This window comes from Passer domesticus, chromosome 6 (assembly GCF_036417665.1).
Source record: "Passer domesticus isolate bPasDom1 chromosome 6, bPasDom1.hap1, whole genome shotgun sequence".
Taxonomy (NCBI): Eukaryota; Metazoa; Chordata; class Aves; order Passeriformes; family Passeridae; genus Passer; species Passer domesticus.
In genome coordinates, this window is record NC_087479.1 from 58,282,234 (window position 1) to 58,303,724 (window position 21,491).

General features: G+C 37.6%; 1 protein-coding gene across 2 annotated transcripts in view; it reads left to right on the forward strand.

Moving 5' to 3' along the window:
* Positions 1–20,601, forward strand: part of QSER1 (glutamine and serine rich 1) — a 41,240-nt gene extending 20,639 nt beyond the window's left edge. For both annotated transcript variants that reach the window (XM_064426059.1, XM_064426061.1), the window contains exons 4-13: positions 407–4,105; positions 6,985–7,280; positions 8,302–8,418; positions 9,016–9,149; positions 10,465–10,676; positions 12,226–12,363; positions 13,687–13,784; positions 17,513–17,665; positions 18,745–18,840; positions 19,437–20,601. In XM_064426059.1, coding sequence (XP_064282129.1) covers positions 407–4,105; positions 6,985–7,280; positions 8,302–8,418; positions 9,016–9,149; positions 10,465–10,676; positions 12,226–12,363; positions 13,687–13,784; positions 17,513–17,665; positions 18,745–18,840; positions 19,437–19,577 — 5,084 coding nt within the window. In that variant the 3' untranslated portion in view covers positions 19,578–20,601. The remainder of the gene's footprint in view (positions 1–406; positions 4,106–6,984; positions 7,281–8,301; positions 8,419–9,015; positions 9,150–10,464; positions 10,677–12,225; positions 12,364–13,686; positions 13,785–17,512; positions 17,666–18,744; positions 18,841–19,436) is intronic.
* Positions 20,602–21,491: the final 890 nt, after the last annotated feature.

Here is a 21,491-nt window from a genome sequence, read left to right on the forward strand (position 1 = left end):
GCTAAGGTGTAATTCTGTCTTTTTAGTGTTTATTAAATGTGGCTAGGGCTTTGATCAGTTTACTATGATGTTCTTTTTAAACTGAAATAAAAACTAATAAAGAGCCTCAGTTTCAAGGCAGAATTGATCTTGTACAATTTTTTAATCAATAATTTGCATCTTAAGGATATGAGGTATAGTTTGGCATTCTAAAAAAACCCTACACTTCCATTTTGAAAATTACCCACGATAAGTGCCTCCCTATGTGTGTTTGGGGTTTTTTTTAAGTGTAGTGATTCTTAAGAGCATTATATTTGTAAATGCTGTAAGAGCTTGCAGTTAAATGACTTACAGAAATGCAGTGTTGTTACTTTTAAAGTTCTCTTATGCTCCTTTTTCCTCCTTGTTTTGTTTTTGTTTTTTCCAGGTATGCATTCCTCGACAGCCACAGAACTATTTGTTACTGGAGCTTTGCCAACCTCTGGAACATTTCCACCAACCTCTGCTTTGTCAGCGTATCAGCATCCCAACACCTTCAGCAGCAGAAACTTTGCTACTACCCCTTCTCTTACTCTTCAAGATGCCACTTTCAGCGCTACGTCCAACGGTCTCCTAACTGCCCATGATCCTTTATTGCAGATTAAAACATCCCAAGGCACTGTTCCCACCGCTTTGACATTCGAGCGCCTGGGCAGCTCCGTTCTGAGTACCAGTGTACCCCCCCAGTCATCAACATATCGTTCTGCTCAAGAATCTGCACCCCACCTTTTGCAGCCTCAGTTCAGTTTGTTGCCTTCGACCCTTGGAGGAGCCCAGCAGGTGTCTCAGGCCTACAGCACATCTGTCTTCACTGGTTCCACTGCTTCCATGGACAGAGCACTTCAGCGAGAATGTAGTGTTATTAAACACCACCAGCGGCCTTCGAGTACTCAGTCTGTCCAGCCTCAGCTGACTGTTTCACAGCATTCCTTACACAGCTATTTAACAAGTACAAGTGGAGTTAACTTTCAGGATACATCTAGGCACTCAGCGTTATCCTGCAGTCCGGTTGGAGATGTTACTCAGGTGAGCAATGGAGGACCACAGCAGAAGACTTCTCAAGTCACAGTGGAACTTGCTCAATCGTACACATCTGCAATTCCATCGCCTGGTTTTCCCTCTGCTTCCACTGCAAAAGTGAAAAACTGTTCCATGAAGCAGCCTCCGAGGTCAACAAAGACCCCCAAACCTCAGAGTGTAGCTCCCACTGTGCAGACACAAAGCTATGCCAAAACTGCACAAAATCAGAGTTCTGTTATTACGGGACAAGCACAGATCTATTCTACAGCACAGCTCCCCAGCCTCTTGTCGGTCAGTCAGTCCCAAAATTACATTTCATGCCAGGCTCAGAATGTGCCACCTGTCAGCCACTCACAGGACTTCTCATCCAGTAAGGTTGAGAAGCTGCCCTCACTGTATAAGACATTGACTTTTTCTGGGCAATCGCAAGCTATTACTTCTGACAGTCAGACTCTAAGTTACTCCTCAGAGGAACAGGTATTGACCTCAGTTCCAAATGAGAACTACTCTGGGCAAATGAGGGAACTTTCTTCAGTCAGCCAAGCTCAGAACTACTCTTCTAGTCACTCTCAGGGTTTATCTCCAGTTACCCAGTCCCAAGTTAATTTTTCATCTCAATCACAAGTTTTAGCAGCTGTTAGTCCTTCAGAAAGCTATTCTTCAGGGCAGTCTTTAACGTTAACATCACCTTCTCTTTCCTTTAATGCCTCTCCTCGGGTACAAACTCTTCCAGCCTCGAGCCCTAATCAAAGCTATATTTCTTTACATTCTTCTCAGAACTCTCAGTCACAAGAATCCTCCTCTCCGCAGTCTCAAAAGTTTTTGCCATCTGTCCAGTCTCCTTTTGCATCCCCAGCTCACTCCCAGACGCTGCAGAACAACAGACCTTCCTCAGAAACAAAGTCCTATGTTAAAAGGAAGTCTGACTCTAACTTGTACGCCTCATCAAAACAGGAGGAGGAATTATCAATGCAGGACATGCAGGCATTGCAACAGCAAGCTACTCTTGAATCTTCCACTCAAAGCCTAACAGAGGAGGAGATCAATGCTCAGGATGCATCCTACAGGGTCTCAAAAGCAAATGACAGATACTCTCAAAGCGTAATCAGAAGCAACTCTCGTCTTGAAGATCAAGTTGTTGGACTCGCTCTTCAAGGACCAAAAAAAGATGAAAGAATGGTCAGTTCTGTGGAACAGCTTTCCCAACACATTGGCCATATCAGCAGCCTAAGCCATGATATCAAAAAGACAGCGAATTTAATGCAAACAGCGCAGGGAACTGTGAGTGCTAAGGAACTAAACCAGCAGCATTCCCTTTTGCATAAGGTACATGACAGTAAAGCTCAAGAGCAGCAGGGCCAGGTCATCAGCACGCCGCCGCAGGTGCAGCCTCATGCTTTAAGACATGGTCATCAGCTGTGCTTGCCCAGTGCACAGGTACTGCTGGAATCAACCTGTGACTTGCAGATTCTTCACCAGTCAATCCTGCAGTCGGGTTTAGGACAAGCAAAGGCATCACCACAAGTGCAAAGGATACAGAGTCCTCAGCAGGTGGCACATCCATTCCTTCAGATGGATGGTCACATTGTTCAAAGTAATGGGGGTCATTCTCAGCAGCAGCTTCATAGTCAGAATGCAGAAGTAATGAAAATGGACATTTCTGAGTCTTCAAAACCACTACAGCAACATTTGACCACAAAAGATCATTTTACTCAGACAAATCAACATGATGCAAAAAATCAATTTGTTTCTCTTAGTTCAATATGCTTCCCAGAATCTATGCTTCTCAACGATGATAGGAATATATTATCCAACGTGGATGACATCTTAGCAGCAACAGTAGCAGCCTGTGGAGTAGCACCATCTGACTTTGCCAAATCAGCCTCTAATGAAGAGGAAATCCAAACTGTGGAAAACAGTGAGGAGTCTAAAACGCAGTTCCGAACGTTGGATGCCAGACACGTGTCTTCTGTTTTCAGTGCCTCACCTACTGTAGTTGGAAAGCCAGCAAGCAGAAATAATATTTCTCTGAATGGAGGCCAAATTACCCTAAATCTTACCCCAGTGTCAACAATACAGACAAAAGCTGTGAGCCTGGATCAGCAGCACCTTGAAACTTCTGATCAGAGTGTACCAATAAGAATGACCTCTCCCACCCTTGGTCCTGGTCAGGAGGAGCAGGAGGCTGTTCGAGTGCAGAAACAATCTAGCATCAGTCACGAGTCTGAAGAAGATAATGATGCTTCTGTTGATGGTGCACTGAATGCAAGGGAGACAGAGTTTGTTTCAAGTGGTAGGAGCCTAAGTGAGGAGAGTGCTGCTTCAGAGAATGATTTTAATGTGGGTGGTGAGGATGGCACAGTAGCAGGTAACCAGTCAAAGGTTCCATTGCAGCCGCTGTCTGTGCCCCAGAGTGCAGATGGAGCCATTAACAGAACTGAAGAAGAATGCCAGGATTTAACTCAAGGGAGCCTTCAGAAGAAAAAAAGCAAAGGAAAAGGCCAAAACAAAAATGCTGCAGAAGATGACAGTGCAACTCAGAAACAGGTAAAAAGAAGTGGACAGTGTAAACGTCAAAATTCAAGAGGAAATGATGCATGTTTCACATACTCTTCTCCTGTTTCTGAAGGTTGTTATGATACTTACCAACATCAGGAAAGAATGAGGCAAAAAATTAAAGAAGTTGAAGAAAAACAGCCTGAAGTCAGAACAGGATTTATTGCATCTTTTTTAGACTTTCTAAAGTCTGGGCCTAGGCAACAGTTTTCCACTCCAGCTGTACGAATGCCAAACAGGACTAGGAGACCAGTCACACAAATAGTTCGTGCCCCTTGCCTGCAGCCCTCTGCAAAGCCTCAGCCAGCAGCAGCACCACCTGTGGCTGCTGAGGTCAGTGGAGAAAGTCCAACCAAAAAAGCTGATGAGGAACTTAAGAAAAATTTAGAAACCCTGCCTTCATTTTCTTCTGATGAAGATGATTCTGTGGGTGGTAACCATGATCTTCAGAAGAGCATCTCTACTGCATTGTCAGCCCTGGATGAAACATCTGACAAAAAGATCAGATCAGGTAAAAGGGTTACTACACATGCATATGTTGAAGGAGATTTTTATAGCTGATGGGACAAAAAAAAAAATTTATCTCTCTTCAGGTAAAGGTTTTGATTTAGTTTTGTTTTGGTCACAACTGAGATTTTTCTTCAAAATGTGTATTGACTATGGACTAAAATAGTGTTTTCCACTATTAGAAAACATGTAAATTATCTTTTTCATGCGACTTAAATAGGACTAATGCCAAAAAGTTATTTTAGCCTGGAGGTGGAATAACGTGTGTGTTCTCTTCGATTCTGGCTTGAAACACCAAATATGATTTTCATCTGGGAACATCAACAAAATATATTAGAGGGTCTAAACCTATTTCAAACAAATTCTAGCAAGAGAATCTATTAATAATTGCATCAGCAGGTGATAGGTTCTTGCTGGTAAGCACACATTTTCTGTGACAATGGAGTTGCACTGGATATGTGTGCGAAACAACTTTTGCTCTTGTAAATTGCACTCATTTACTTCTTGTAAACTTGTGGTCCAAGGTAGGAGTCATTTGAACCATATTGATCAGGGGTGTTGTAGCTCCATGTGTGTTGATAGGTTACTAACAAAAGAACAAAACCTGGGAAGGATTGTTTGGGTAGGGAAGAGCAGGCAGCAACCACTGATCACAGGAGTAATTAGTTTTTCACACACTTTTCAGCTTCACTTGTGCTACCTCCATGCTGTACATGCATGTTCAGAGCTTTTAACTGATGGTGCTTTGTTTTGAAGTATTTTCAGCATAGAGAATGTTTTTGCCTGGACAGGTCTCCTCAGTAAAGATTTTTTTTTTCTCCCCCTCTGGTAAGCAATTAGAAACTATCCAGCCAATCACATAATTGTGCTAATTCCAGAGAAATACCATTGTCTTCCAAAATAATCGCAGGGAGAAAATGAAACAATTCTTTAACTCTTCTCAGGATTCAGAACCTGTGACCCATAAGCTGATTCTTAACAAGAGAGAATGAAGTAATGGTTTCCCTTTCTAGATTAAAGGAGAAAAGGAGATTTTTCTTTCTCTAGGTGTGACATGATTTACTGAAAAATACATAGCAAAATTAAACTTGGATTGTAATAATCACACCTCAGATACTGGGAAATTATTGCAGAATACTTGAGATGCTGAACAATACTTTATCTTAATTACTATTCTGGGTTTTTTCTGTGGCTACTTCCATGTAATTATGTTAAGTGCATGCATTTCAAAAAGGCTGTTACAGAGGATGAAGTTCCTTCTGTGTCTTTCAGCTGAATATATATTTCAAACAAGAAAGCACTGGTTATTTTTATTCCCAGAAAGCTGAAATCTAGGCAGTGCCGAGGCATGAGCCTCTTGCTGAAGTTTGTAAGCCATTTCTGTTTACAATGTCCAAAGAAATATTTCAAATGGGTTTTTTCTGTTTGTTGGTTTGTTTTTTTTTTGGTGAGCATTTCCATTAATGCTTTATTTTTAGTGATTTATTTTATGATATTATTGTATCTTCTTTGTTATCCATAAGGATGTAATATTTATGTCACCAGTTTCTTGAATTCACCTTCCTGTTTTGTGACACACGAGATTGTTTGTATAAGATGCTAAACAATGACATCTTTCTTCCTTTCTTGCTGGTGTTTTGCAGGTTTTCTAGTAATACCCTCTTCTGTCTGTTTTTGCAAATAAGTATAGACAGATGAATATTAAAACATAGTCTTTTGTTGATAGTATTAAGTAATACATGTACCTTTATCTGCTGTTCTGACAAATATGTAGATACAACTGGCCAACTAATAATGGTATGACTAATTAAAGCTGTCAGAGCTCTCTTTCACTGAAGAAGTAGAAAATATTTGCAATAATGTGAGGTGATGTATCTGGAAGAAGATATTTCACATTCCAAATTAACAATTTTATTGAATGGATTTAATGAATCTTCACTTAGGTATATAGGTTTTGTATTGATACATTAATTTGATATTTAACTCATTTGTTTGGAGTCACTTTTGTTAAAATATGTTGCATTATCTTTTGTATAATTTTTCAAGTGAAAAAGTCAACAATTAGCAGTGATTGTAACAAAAATATGCAGTGGTTTAATTTTTCTGAGTGATATTAGTAACTGTGTTATAGTTAATATAATTTGATTTCTTTTAGATCAGCAAGTCACTGTTAAAACTAATATGCATAGAAGATTGTAAAGTAATATCTAAAAAGGATTCTAATTTTTTTCAGGTGGGAAAGAATAATTTTGAAAGGTGGGACTTCTCTTTGGCTCTTTGGAATAGAGGAGGAAAGGAATGTTCTTTTCCCTTCTTTGTTTTGTATCATCAGTTCTCATTGCTCACCTCTGTTAATATTAAAAATCATTAGGCTATTGCTAAAGTTTTAATCTGGAACTTCCCGTTGCCTTATCATAAGATATAAATTACAAATGTCCAAAAGTCACACAGAAAATGTTTTCATATTTAATGTGTATTTCTCTTTCTGCAATCCAATTTCAAAAGATTTATCAGCAGATGACAAGATTCAGTGTTGTAACCTTTACTGTTGTATTTGTTTATTGTCACAAAGTACAGCAGTATTACCTGGTGATTATGTCTGTAACTATCAAATTGTTTTCCAAAGCATTCAGTTTTGTTAATTCCAGATGCTAACAGATGTAGCAGTTTAATACAAACAGAGGTATATTAGCTACAGTATTCTGGTTTTGTTTAAGATTTAGTTGTGGTCAAATACTGCTTCTAATTTAACTCCTAGAACAGGTGTTTTTCCTAGAATAGCTGCTTTTAATATAAATTGTAACAGAAAAGAAGAGAAACCTAGCTCCATATTACATTGCTAAGCCTTGATAATTTAACTGAAATTTGGGTTTTTTTCTTCAGAAACTGAAAAAGTGACAGCTGTTACTGCTGCTGCCACCACCACCAGTGCTGTGGTAAAGCAGGAATCTCCACAGACAACTGCTCCTGTAGGCAATGTGCAGGAGAAAATGAATCCAGCTGAACCCTTAAAAGTAGCTCAACAGGATGCTGTGACTTCAGAACAATTGGCAAAAATGCAGGAGACTGTTGCAATAGAAGGATGTACTGATGAGGAGAATATGGACAGTGAAGGAGAGGGGATGTACAGAGAACGTGATGAATTTGTAGTGAAGATTGAAGATATAGAGACACTAAAGGTAATCTGAATATTTACTGGGGGGGAAACACAGCACAAAACCCCTGCGTATGAATTTAGCCTCAAGGAACTACCAGAAGAGGAAAGGCTGCAGATTAGTTTTCTCTTTCTATTCTAATATTCCCTGATTGCTGCCAAAATGCCTTAAAGGTGTCTTTCTAGTGCAGATTATAAACATGTTTTGAATGTACATGGCCCATTTTATGCTACATACATAATAAAGTAAATCTGTGTGCTGGTAACCTCTGTTAGAACTTGGAATTACCTATTTGAATATTAAAAAGCATAAATTTTTCAAAGGCTCTTGACTACTTTTTTTAAGATAGCAGTAGACTTTCAAGTGTAACTTTGCAAAAGAACTTGAATGGAAGTGGCTTCTGGTTCTTTGTAAGAGGTTCTGCTTTGATTTCAACAAGAAATTATTGCCATAAGCAACCAGTACAACTCTTCACATGAGTTTATGTGAATTTCCTTGTTGTCTTTGATTGTTTGGTTTTGTTGCTTTGCCATTTTAATTCCTCTGCATGTGAACCTTTCCTTTTGTTGCTATCATAGTCAGCAATATTCTTACTGTTAGAAAATTTCTGGTTTTGATTACTTGTTTCTGTGCCCATCCTCTGAAGCTGCAGTTTTAAATGAAGTAATGCTGCTTTGTCACATAAGACGAGTGTTATCAGTTTGAAATATTCCCTTGTCACTTATAAAATGGATTTAAGTACATTAGGAGATGTTTTGAATTTTGTTAGTTCAGGAGTCATGAAAAGGTAATCAATGTTTGACTACTTTTTCCAAAAGGTTTATTTGACTTAGTAGTTTGTTTGTAAGATCTAGAGAAAATTCTCATTCAAGCTGATAATTACAAACTTGCCTTGATGCAAACAGGACTTAATAATGATGGTGTTGGAATTTTAAATGATTATTTACATTTTATCCTTGGGTAACTTCCTCAAAAAACGTGATGCACAAACACATTTCTGGAAGAAAAATAAGCATTGCTTTTAGCAATTTTTATGTTCTTCCAGGTTGCTTTGCAGACAGGAAAAGAGCCTCCAGCTATCTGGAAAGTACAGAAGGCTTTATTGCAGAAGTTTGTTCCTGAAGTGCGTGACGGACACAGAGAGTTTGCTGCTACTAACAGTGTGAGTCCTCAGAATTCCTTGGGAAGCCTCCTGGGAGCTGCTTTCATGGAAGGCTGGGAAACTAAATAGAATGTGATTCTGCATACATTCTTAGCAATCATCCTTGAGGGGAAAACCCCCTCCAACTCTCCCTGAAGACATCTGTGGACTGATTTTCTGCTTTTCAGCACGGGGTCTTTGATATCATTTTGGTATCACTTTGATCTCTTTTGTAAAGGAACAAGTTTTCCTGACCAGAATAAAATCAGTGGAAAAAAGCTGGTGAACTAACTGATACAGAGAGGAAGGATACAGTTTTAACAGGCAGTCTTTTGCCAGGCAGATAATGCTTTTGGGATAACACACGTGGGGAATAAAATCAAGGGAGAAAAAGAAGCCCACAGTACCTCCCTTACCATATTGTCTTCAGTTTTAATTATTATCAGGAAATCAGATGGAGAATTTTGTTTAAATTATAAATGCTGTAGAGTGGCTTGTTGTTGTATTTAAACATAGGGGAGTTTAAACTGATTTTTTTCTTTAGTATTGAAATTTTTGACAAATTGACAAATCTTGCTTAACATAAACAATTGTGGTTTGGTTTTTTTTTCATTTTAGTATCTTGGGTACTTTGGGGATGCAAAGACAAAATACAAACGAGTGTATGTGAAGTTTGTTGAAAATGCAAACAAGAAGGAATATGTCAGAGTATGCTCAAAAAAACCACGAATCAAGCCTGTGCAGTCAGCAAGGTATTTTATTTCAATTTGTTTTTCATTTTGCCATATTGTTTTCATATTAAGAACGCACCTGTTGAAATAAACAGGAGTTATAACTTTCATGTATATTAATTGTGCTTTAGTATGGAAATGGAGAACTGTCTGGTTTGCTTTAAGAAATTAAATATAAATCACTGCATTGTCTTCCCTACTCTATTCTGTCCCATAATCAGTTGTTTTGGAGGTGTTAGGTCTCTACATCCTATTTCTATGTCATCCTTTGCCCTACATGCCTGCTAGTGTAATGATTTTAATTTTCTGTGTGTTGTTTTCTCATATCCTGTGGACTTTGCTAGTTAAGGAGTTTTTTCTGGTTGCTTTAATGACCATTCTGTCCCGGTGTACTGAAAGTACCATGCTTTCTTCACAATCCTGGAAAGAAAATTTAAAACCACATGTTCATGACAGTGCTCTTCATTCAGGGAAACACTGGAGTTCTAAGTCTAGTTTGCTCTCAAAGAAAGCAGTGCCATCAGATAATAAATTTTATTCAATAATCCTGTTCTACTAAAAGAATTTGATGGGATTTTGATGCTCCTTTTTTCTTGGGCTCTGGAAGACTGTTCCAGGACTGACCTGTTCTTGCAGTGCTCTGAAGCAACCCCTTCTTTTAACAAAACCTTGTGATGAGCTTGTTAAGTTTCTGCTGTTCTCTCAACTCTGCTTTTGGCTTTTCTTTCTGTTTGTACTGCATGTTGTATTTCTGGAGAAATCAGTCAGAGCCCACCTCTGTGTCCAGTGTTTCACTGAGCTCCATTAAGTGAGGTCTTTCAGCTTCCTCCTTTGGGGCAGACTTTCCATTCTCTCATCCTTCTACTGTCTGTTGTCTCCATCCATGTTGGTTTGAAATCTCCATTTCTGACAGATGTCTAGAATTGTTCTCAGTGTTCCAGAAGATACTGGCAGTGTTTCTGCTGTACATATCACTGCTTTCCCATCCTGACAAAACTCTAACACTTCCCAAGATTGTATTCCCTGCCATGCTCTAAAAACTTTATTAGTCCTGCATTATTAGTCCTAAAGTACAGAACTTTGTATTTCTGATATTAACATTCTTGTTTGTTTCCTGTTTTGAGAGGTGGGAAGAGAAAGGCGTTGTTTGGTCAAGTATTATTTCAAAAATATAGTAGTATATAAAATGGGTAGGACCTAATACCCAGTTACAGTGAAATAAGTATGTATGATCAGTGGGGAGAATATTCTGGTTAAATAAGGTTATAGCTGTTTTATTACTGCCAAAACTTGTCTGGTAATTATATTCATAAACATTCTCCTCATAATATTGCAGGACTATTCACTGCAAACCTAGTAATAGCAACATCAAACCCCCTGAACCACCAACACCAAAACCAGCAGCAACAAAAGTCTCTTCTGTAAAACCCAAAGCTAAACAGCCAAAGGTAAAGGCTGAACCACCACCAAAGAAAAGGAAAAAGTGGAAAGAAGAATTTTCATCTTCCCAGTCTGATTCTTCACCTGAGGCCCAGAGTGAAGAAGATGGTGAGTGAGATACCGTTGCTGGCACCTAGACCCTTTTGAACTTAGCTGAGAAGAGTATTAGAAAATTACATTGTTTGATCTTGCACATTCTTCTGTACAAGCCTCAGAAAGAAAATATGAAATCCGACAGTGCCCTGCAAAATGAGTTTCTTAAAACTTTTCAGTTGCTGTTGGTGTATAAGCAAATTGAATTTATTTCAAATGTAATTTATCTACATGGATACATTTTTTACCACTTGCTGTCTGTGACGGGTACAATTGTAGGAGGAGAAGCCAATTTGAGTTTTGAATACATCTTAAGAATGAGATTCTTCATTAGTTTTCCATTACAACTGAATGTCATGTCTAAAATAACATTCCAATAGTGTTTGCCTGCATGCAGATGTGGGCAGAATTCAGATACTTCTGTTGTTTTTTCAGAACCCAAGGAGAAAAAGCAGTTGACTTTTTGGCTGCTCCATTGCTTGTCTGAATGCCAGCTGTTCAAATGTAGCCTGCTGAGCAGATTTGCTATTAAGACATTCATAGAACATTGAGGTTCAATGTTTGCAGGAGCTCTCCAGAAGAAAAAGGGATTTCTGAAGTTTACAGTGTTTATTGGGGTTACCTGTGCTAGCAGATTTACGGTGCATTTTGCAGGGTTCTATTTCCTGGATGTTTGAAGCAAAGCTGTGTATTGCTCATACTTTGTTACTGCTGCATTTGTAAAGCATCCTGGTCACTTTTAAATGTAGATACACCATCACTGGTGTGCTGATACACTGCCTCTGTGAGGACAGCACCTTTGAAATAATTTTCAAACAAACTTGCCCAAGTAACACTGTCCATATTTAAGGCCTCAAGTAACTTGGTGATTATGGTCATCCCTAAGGAAGTTTAGCAGCCTTGCTGGCTGAATCACTGCAAAACCCTGGTGTCAGACATGGAGCCTATAAAAAGCTGCAGAATGCTTCCTAGTATTGGTGACTACTCTGTGTGCATGTTAAAATTGCTGTCTATAAAAAATAAAAGCTTCCTCAGAGTAAGCATAAGCATGCCTGTATTGCTATACTGATAAAATTTGTTTTACCTTTTTTTTTTTTTGAGTTTAAAAATAAGGTGTGATTGACTTCAAGGTATGCAGGCTCCTAAGTGACATTAGTACTCAGAAATTTATTTTTCCTGTTGGATGACTTCAAATTTTGCAGTTTTGGGAGGTACTTACCTTGACATAAAAATTAGAGCACTTAGGGTCTTCACTTGACTGAAGTTATGAATTATCCTGTTTCTCTGAACTTCCATCTACAATAATAGGACAATGTTTTAATTCCTTAAAATATAATTTAAATGCCGATAGTTAAAACACTGAACCGTTTGTACCATATTTGGTGTCTGCCCCTGTTTTTGACATTTAAGTAGCTTATTGCAATTGACTGCACTGAATTTTAATCTCTTGGGGTACCAGTAGGGGTCACTTTTGTTTTAAGAAAGAAACCTTCAGTTTTGACAAACACAAGTGTTTTTAGGATATTGAAGGGAAAAGAGTCATTGTATCCTGTTGGCTTTTCAGAGGTTGTACCTCCAGCTCCACTTGTTACTCGTTTTTTGAATACAAGAGCTATGAAAGAGACTTTCAAGAGCTACATGGAGTTGCTTGTGAGCATTGCCTTGGATCCAGACACAATGCAAGCCTTGGAAAAGAGCAATGGTACAGTATGTTTAACATTTGTGTGTTCTTACTAGATTTTAAGGTTATTAATCAGTTAAGTAAGTGTTCTTTTTAAAAAGCCCTACACACATAACAAATTCAAGTTATATAACCTCATCTGAAGAATCTACACATATTATATGTGTGTGTATATTTTTTTTGCGTTATCTCTTTGAACAATCAAAGTAACTTGGAAATATTGTTTTATCTTCTATGCTGCATTAGAATTTTGCTGTGAATGTCAGAATTGAGCTATTTGTTCCTACAGTTACTATACTTCACACCTTAGCAAAGATTTATTTAAAATTGCAGAGTTTCAAGTCTGTTTGCTTTCTTATGAAGAAATAGGCATATAACTATAAGTAGATATGATTCCTCCTGCTATTAAAAATACAGCTTTTTTTAACTCTAAAATCTTGAAATCCTGATCAAAGAAAATTGTATTAATACACACTTTTTCTTTGAAGACAAAATATTTGGATTTGTTTATCCTAGTAGACTCCACGGTAAAGTCAAAACTCCTATTTCTCAAAATTTAGTAAAACACTCATGTTCAAAGATAAAGGTTCCAAAAGAGAAATCCTTTCATGTATTATTTAGTTGCAAGCTGTTGTTTTGTAATACGTTCTGTTCGCCTGTGTTTTCAAACAAGATTTTCTAGCCTTTCCTCTCCTGCCTCTCTTGATTTGAGTGTGCATCAGTGCACACTTATCTCAAGATTTCAGACCCATGTATTATGTCAGTAGTCCCACTAAAGTCAAAGTCATTGACTTTATAAATAAAGTGCTCCATACTGAGCTGTAAATTTTCATTCCAGGCCACATGCCTATGTTCAGCTGCATATTGTGCAATTCACAGTGGTTTATCAGATAACTTTTATCAGTAAGCACTTTCCTCAATTTTTTTTTTTGTTATAAACACCAGCAGGACCATTTCTTGTAAAGTGGAATAACAAATGTCAAAACCACATACTTGTCTTCATAAAACTGCCAGCTGTATTGCACAGAAGAGGGTTATCTAGGAATTGGTGTAAAATTGTCTCTAATATTTATGCTCTGTATTGCTCCATCTTAATTTTTCCTTGCAGCAAAGAAAAAACTCAGCGAAGGAGTAATTAAACTTCATACTATCTACACCAGCTTAGTGGGCTGATGAAAAATAAAAGATTTTTCTCTCACGTTTGAAATTAGATTATGTACCAATTGCTTTATTTTTTACTTTCCACTTTGTATATTAATGGGTTAAAGTATAGCATGAATATGAATCTCATTATTGTGCATCTCTTAATAATCAACTGCTGTGGGTTTTTAATGTGTCTTTTAGATGAGCTGCTTTTGCCTCACATGAGAAAGATTGATGGTATGCTGAATGACAATAGGAAAAGGCTGCTGTCCAAATTGCGCTTGGATCACGCTTTCAAGGTACTCTTTCAAATTCTAGGCTTTTAACAGTGGTGTTTTGGGTGGATCACTGAATTCATACCATGAGGGCACAGCTTAAAACCCATTTGTAACAGAAGCGAATGTGGATTTGAAAGAGGTGCTATAAATTTAGTGCTTGTATGTGGCATTTGGAGAACAGTTTGGGATGGAGGAGTTTATACTGCAGAGGTGAAGTTCTAGTTTTACTCGCTATGCTTTCTGGTTGGTTCTCAAGCATTTTTTCCTTTAGGTTTTTCAAGTTTGCCAAAAGAAAATCTCTTTCCTGTCCTTCTAGAGCTTTTGGTTACGTGATTGTATTGCCTAAAAATAAAGTTTTATATGAAATAGCTGTGCTGTGGAGCAGATGTCTGAACCTCTTTGAAGTAGAGAACATGATCAGAGGAGTTTAAAACCAGAACAGAGAGATGCAAGAACAACTCATTTGTGTGCTCTTTCATGTATCTTCAGCATGGAAGGTTGAGAAAAGTGTGGATAACAAGCCCATATTACAGCAGCTTTGACGTGGTAATAAAAAAACAGGTCTGGATGTGGCCAGGGAAGAGAGAAGCCGTACCATCTCAGTAGAGAGAAGGTAAACAGGAGGATAATCGCTGTGCTTCCTACTGTTCCCACCCACCCTCCAAGCAACAATGCAGAGCTTGCAAGCGCAGGAAGGTGATTCCCACTCATGTAGGTTAGAAAAGATCGATTCCAGCTGTTAACCCAGCACTGCCAAGTCCACCACTAAACCCTGTCCCAAAGTGCCACCACATCTGCTGCACGTGTTTCAGGACCTCCAGGGACGGTGACTCCGCCACTTCCCTGGGCAGCCTGTTCCAATACTTCATAACCCTCCTGGTAAAGAAATCTTTTGCAGTATCCACTCTAAATCTCCCACTTCCTCTTGTCCTGCTGCTTGAGAATAAGACGTCCTTTTGTCAGTGTCTATAATCAGACTGATGATTTGTTCTTGTAACAGTTTTGAGGCCAACAACAGTAAAGCAGGCCTGACTATGAACACCATCACCAAACTTGTTCTTTGCCTCTCTTTCCCTGTCCCCTTTTCCTCTTACTGTCCCACAGCACAGAGACACTTGGAGAATGAGTGCTGTTCTTTGTACTGCTGTGAGCTTACATCTGAGAACTAGGTGAGGAGGGAGATAATAACAGACTTGAAAGTTCTGCTTGTTTCCATCATGAAAGCTTTTCCCCCCATTCCATGTCTGGTAAATTTTGTGGGACATAAGGTGGCTTTGTTTCAGGGAGGAGACCACCATCAACCAGAGAAACAGCTGTAATTCACACAATTCTTGAACTTTTTATATGTTAGTTATGCTGTTTTCCCAACAGCTGAACAAATTGTATCTCCTTGAACACAATTGCTTGTGGCTCCCTCCTTACAGTAAAAAGGCCCAGGGAGGGCTGTGTAATTTCAAATGCATAGAGCCTCAGAGCAGTAGCGTGTGTTAGCCCTCCTTTCTGTTTTTCTGCTGTGGTAAGAATTTAGTGCTAATAGTTATTAGTATAGATATCTCTTTTTGACCTGTCTGTGCAGAGAAGATAGACCAGTTAAGAGAAGATACAAATTTGTTGAATTTCAGTTACATTCACAGTACACAAAAAGTGAGAGGTAGTCACACCTGATTTTTTTCCCAGTTTAAGGGAGAAAAGCTACAATAATTCTGTTATACCAACATGTAACTCCAACATGTAATTAAGCTGGAATTCATAGTGAATACAATAGCTTTGCTGTGTGTTCACTTAGCAGCAGATTATGTATCATATCTCTAAAGTTAGTTTAATACTGTATTCCATCATATCATCTGCAAGATGTTAATGGAGTTAAGGGATGTAAGGAAGGGATCTGCTTGTGATGTCATCTGCAGGATAGAAAACCTTTTCTGTTTTTCTTCAGATGTGACAGTGCCAACTTGTGCCATCCTTGGGTCAATATCTTGGACAAAAATGAAATGCCTACTTGTCATCATAACTGCTTATGTTGGTTAGGAAAATGTGTTTGATGCTCTTTAAGATACAGGAGGTTTCTGTTCCACCTTTAATGAAATAATCGGTTCAGATATTAGAGTTGAATGAGGCACTGAAGAAAGCAGTAGGTTAAAAGCATCATTTGTCATTCACTGATACCATTGTTTGAATGTTTTTACTGTTCTGCATTGATTGGCATGGATGAATTTAATACTGTTTTCCACTGGATACAGTTAATATGGAATATGTTAGCACTGTATTACAAACCAAAGCAGATACTGAAGTTAGCAATCAGTGTTTGGTAGTTTTGTCTGTAACATTTTTTGTAGTTCTAACAGTTTATTGCATCCTTTGGGTAATAGTTGTTACAAACAAAATTATGAAATATTATCGTTGCTTTAGTTGAAGATCAGTAAGTGAAGCATCTCAGCTGAATTGTGTAAACTTCATTTGAAAACAATTATGTGTCTCATGCTCCCAAAGATGCAGTAATAACTAGTATTTACTTCTTCATTCCAGTCCACCTTTCTCTGATGTAGGTTAGTGGTGTGGCCATGGAACTGTTCTGGTTCTTAGGAATTCTCCAGAGGAGGCCAGAAGTGGCCAGAGCCCCTTAACACTCCAAGTCAGCCTTGAGGAAGGCTGTCACAGTGAATAGCAAAACTAAATAATTCTAACCTGTATAAGTTGCACCACTTTGGAAGTATTGAATAGCAGACTGGATATGGACAGATTGGCTGGTCAAGGTTACTGCTACCACTGTGCAGGAGATTTAATAGCTGTTTACTGAGAGGTCGCTTAATAAAGTAAAAAATGGCTGCTACAGATAAAGAGATAATAAGTTACAGGCAGGGGAGATTGTTGTAGTCAGGTACTGTTTGTTAAAAGAAAATGTAAAAATGGAGTCAAATTCATATTTTAACCCAACAGTCCCAGTAAGGCCCTCAAGCTGCATTGATTCGTTTTTCCATATATGTATTTTTCTGCCTCATACTGGAGTGTCATACAAAAATGTATATTTGTTTAATGTGAAACATGTTTTTCAGGACCAGGTTATGTAGCATAGCAGGACTGTTTCAAAGCAGCTGCTAACATAATGCTATGTTTGTTCAACAAAATTGTATTCAAATTTACTCATGCAAATAATGTAGAATTGAAGCTGGCAGAAATGCAGTTCACTCTCATGGGTTAAAATGTCTTAAACTTGTACTTTTTTAAACCAGCCTTCTACTTCACTGTGCATAAGCTTTTCTGCCTTACAGATCTGATGATATGCAATTAGTTTGTAATTTGGAAAATCTGGGACAAAACCTGAAGATATTTAGGTATCTAATCCCTGTGTGCCTGACTATGCATGAAATACTTAGAGATCTTCAAGTAACTTAGCTGTAGAAGTTCTTGGGTAGAAATGGAATGGAAAGCAATGTAGAAGTTAAAAATTGCCCTGTGGAGCTTTTTCCTCCCTCTTTCTAGTGAGAGAATCACAGATGTTAATCTGACATAGAGTCAAAGAATCTGCTGGTCTTGCAAAATTACAGTAGTCAGGAGCAGGTGGTCATGCTTTCCAAACCAGATTTGGTTGTATAATCTAATAAAGACACTTTATCAGGTCTTTGTGGAAGTATAATTTTTTTCCTAATAGGCTGCACTCTAATCTTTTCAAAGAAAAAAGGCCAATTTATCATCAATATGGCCATTCTTGAATTTTTCATAATCCTTTGTCTTTATATGCTCTGTTAAAGAACGCTTTGGAAAACTTTCCTGAACTGACAGTGGTCACTCGGGATGCCAAGACAAAGTGTGGAGGGACATCTGTGTCTAAGATCAAAATGAATGGTAAAGCTTACAACAAGAAAACACTGAGGGCTTCTAAATCAACCACTAAATCAGCACAGGTGAGTGTTCACAGGGTTTGTTGCTGCCACCATGTGACTTGTGCTGTGATAACCATGTTTATATAAAACACTGCTTCATGTGTCAGCTGCTTTGGTTGCTTGATCAAAATATAAAATCTTTGAGAGGTGTTTTTTCTGTAACAAGGGAATGTTGAAAACCAACATTTAAGGGAGTACATTAAATCATTATTATAACTCATATGTGAAATATGGTTTGTTAGCTTCCTGAGCTGTTGCTGGAGCAGCAACAATTTGCCTTCACCATTGCTGCTGTAGATCATAATAATAAGTCATATAATAATAATAATATATGTAATATATATAACAATTTCTTATACTTGCTGCAAAGTAAATGATACAATGGCTTCTAGATCAAAAATGTAATAAAAATAGTGTTCATACTGTAAAATCTGAGATCAGATAGCACTTCTTAAAAATTGAGCTCTATCTTGTTCCATTCTTCATTTTCAATGGCAGAATGAAGCTGTGTATCTTAAATTAAAAAAAAAAAATTAAAGAACAACATGGAAAAAAGTTGAGAAGTACATATTGTTTATTTCTATAGAATTCCTGGGGAACACTCTAACTAGATTTGGCTTGCTTAGCCTCATCTCCCTGCAGTAAATAGTGGCTTGATAAATGACCTGTACATATAGCTCACACTCATATTTCTTGCAAAGTTAATCTAATTTTTAGGTAAGCACAGATCAGCTTTCTGAAGGACAAAGTCTGTGTCTTTTGCAATGATAACCATCAGTCTGGTAGAGTAATGGTTAAACTTTGGTAATTCTTGGTGTACTTCTTGAGCAGGGAGTGTCTTACCCATTTTGGGTTTGTAGTGCATTCAGGATGACTGAAAGCATTCTCACACCTGGTTCTGATAAAACAACATGGGAAGTGGAGATTGATGATAATTATGCTATAAATGGAATCATAGTTTGCCAGATATATTACAATAATGATTTGAATGAAGCACTCCATTTCTGAATTGCTGAGAAAAGTTGTTTACAGAAGAAAACATCTGTCATGTCTCCTGGTAAATACCATGAATTTTCCTAAAATAATTGTTCTTTTTGCAGGAGTTTACAGTAGATCCAGAAAAAATACAGTTGTATTCTTTGTATCACTCACTCCATCATTACAAATATCACATATATCTAACATGTAAAGAAGAGGTAAGTATTGCTCTCATTCTTTGCATTCATTGAGGGAATTGAGTCCAACTTGAGATTGTTCTCTCATTCTTGGTAAATGAGTTTGGATTGAGGCCTCCTAGGGATGGTAAATGAATGGAGTGAGGCCTCCTATTTTAATTAATGCTTTATGACAAGCAAAGGGTACACTGACCACATGGGTTGCCCCTAATGGGAGCTGCTGCTTAAAACATTCAGATGTGAGGCTTGCAAGGTTTGTGAGATTCCTTGAAGTGTTCTTCAGTGTTATCCAAAATAAAGAAAACAAATGTTATCAGTGTATTCAACTCCTTGGATCTAAAAGGGTTTTTTTGATCTTAGAATACTGTGCCTCAATGTATTCTGCAAATCCTTGCTGGAAATATTTCAGGTAGCAGAAACACAAGAGTTGAGCTCTGGCTTAGTTGTTAAGAAATGCATTTTTAGGGGCCATTACCCTTGTGTTTAAAACTTAAAGGTTTTCTGGCAGAGAAGGTTCATATTTAACTGCAGACTTTTATAAAAATGAAAATTCTCCAATTCTGGCAGCCTAACATGTGTGTGTGCATTTGTCCCCCCTCCTTCTCTTTTTTAAATAGATTTCTTCTGTTCAGAAGACAAGTGCAGATCTAGGCCAGGAAGAGATCGTGCAGCTGTGCATGAAAAACATAAAATGGGTGGAGGATCTTTTTGAAAAGTTTGGTGAACTCTTGAATCGTGTCCAGCAGAAATGCTCCTAACAGAAATGTGTCCCAAATCCCTCATTTTTCTACGGCACTAACCTGATGGAACAGAAGGCTCAGAGAGAGGCTCTGATTTCTTTTACAATGCCAGACTGCATTCTTGTTCATAGCCATTTTTATTTCTCTTTATGGAACTCTGTGCCTTGGCTCGTGCTAAGGAAAAGTGATGCTGCCAAGGAAATCAGTCCTTTGGAGATGGAACTAAACATAAACCTAACCACATTTTTAACCTGAAGAGTTATTTTTGATTTTATAAACTATTGGATAACTTAGTTTTATTTTCAGAAATGTTTTTGACAAGTGATGAAGCATGCACTACATATACTTTTTTCTTTTTTATTGCTCAACAGATAACACTTAAAATACTACAGATTTTTCCATCCCTGACTGAGAGAAAAGTCAGTGTTGGGGCGAACTAATTTTTACATGTCTGGCCACCAAATTTAGAGTTTTGTACATTTTGTGAACAGAGCTGGAGTGACATCAGTTTCTGCATACGTATATTGCCATCATAAAATCCAGAAATTTCATTATGCTTTATGGACTCCTTTTACTATTGTCATGTTTGGGAGACCAAACATGGAGTTGGTGCAATCCTATGACTGCTTTTGTGTCAAATTATATTGTAATGAAAGACAATGACCTTAACTATTTTCCCTGTTTTGAAGAAAAAATATTTTCCTTTATACTGTGTTTTTTTTTTCTTTTGGAAAAAAAAATCAATTGTACATTTTATCTCACTAATAGTTGTATTTTTCACAGAGGAAATATTGTGGTTAAAATTGTTACATGTATCTTTGTAATACACTTTCCATTGTTTTCAGTAAATCCTATTCATTTATATGTTGATTTTATATTGTAAACTATGTATCTCGAGGTAACCCTTTTGTTTAAACAGGTTTGCTTCAGTGTTAACCAGAATAATGCATAATGCATACTAGACTAGTTTTGCTTTAAATGTAGTTGTGTTAGACACTGCAATTATTTTCTGGTATGTGAAAATAAATTTCTTACTAAACTAGCACTTGATTAACTGAGAGTTTAAATGAAGAGCTACTACACTTTATCTTGGTCAACAAAGATTGTTGATTGAAAATAGACTATATGCAGTGTTAAACACAGCTTACATAATTGTGTGTAGAACTGGCAGTTGCAGAGCTGTTCTCTTTTTGGTGCCTTTCAAGTCTTCAGACATCTTTGTAGCTTTTCTCCCCACTCCAGGTTGTTAACACTTAGTAGTGCCACTAGTTACACTCAGACACTGAATGTAATGGGCTCTGATCAGGAGAGCATTTTCTTTAAATTTGCCAATAGAATGCCTTACTGAGTCATTCAGAATGGAGATGTACTCTACTGGCGTCCTAAAAAAAAAAAAACTTTTGGTCTTTTTTCAGATAATGTAAAAAAAAAAACTTCATTCCTTTATCCTTTTACTGCCACTTAGTGCCTTAATTTCAGCCAAGAGAGCAGGGTTCACTATTCATTGGCCAAATGAAGTAATGTTCATTGCCATGTGACCTTTCCCCCATGTTTTGATCCTATTTAGTTGTTAAATATTCATTAGACTGTAGAACTTTCAAGAGTTTAATGAATAGATGTGAAAATGAAATTATTTGATCTTGAGTAAGCAAATAGAGGTTTGAATATTAAAGTATGTACAGAATTTTAGCTGATTAGATTTAGAACCTTGTAGGATGTTTACCATATTTCCAAAGCTTTTCATCCTTAAAAAGCAATAATTCTCCTTTACAATTTGTGTGCAGACTACCATGAACAGAAATGGGTGTGTGCCCTTGCCTTTTTTAAAGCCTCTTCCTCGTGGTTTTGCTTTAAAAAGGGAGGTCACTGTCGTGTTAATGACACATTGTGCTACTGCTGTGTCTGCAATTATCAAGGAGAGGAGGTGGGTTT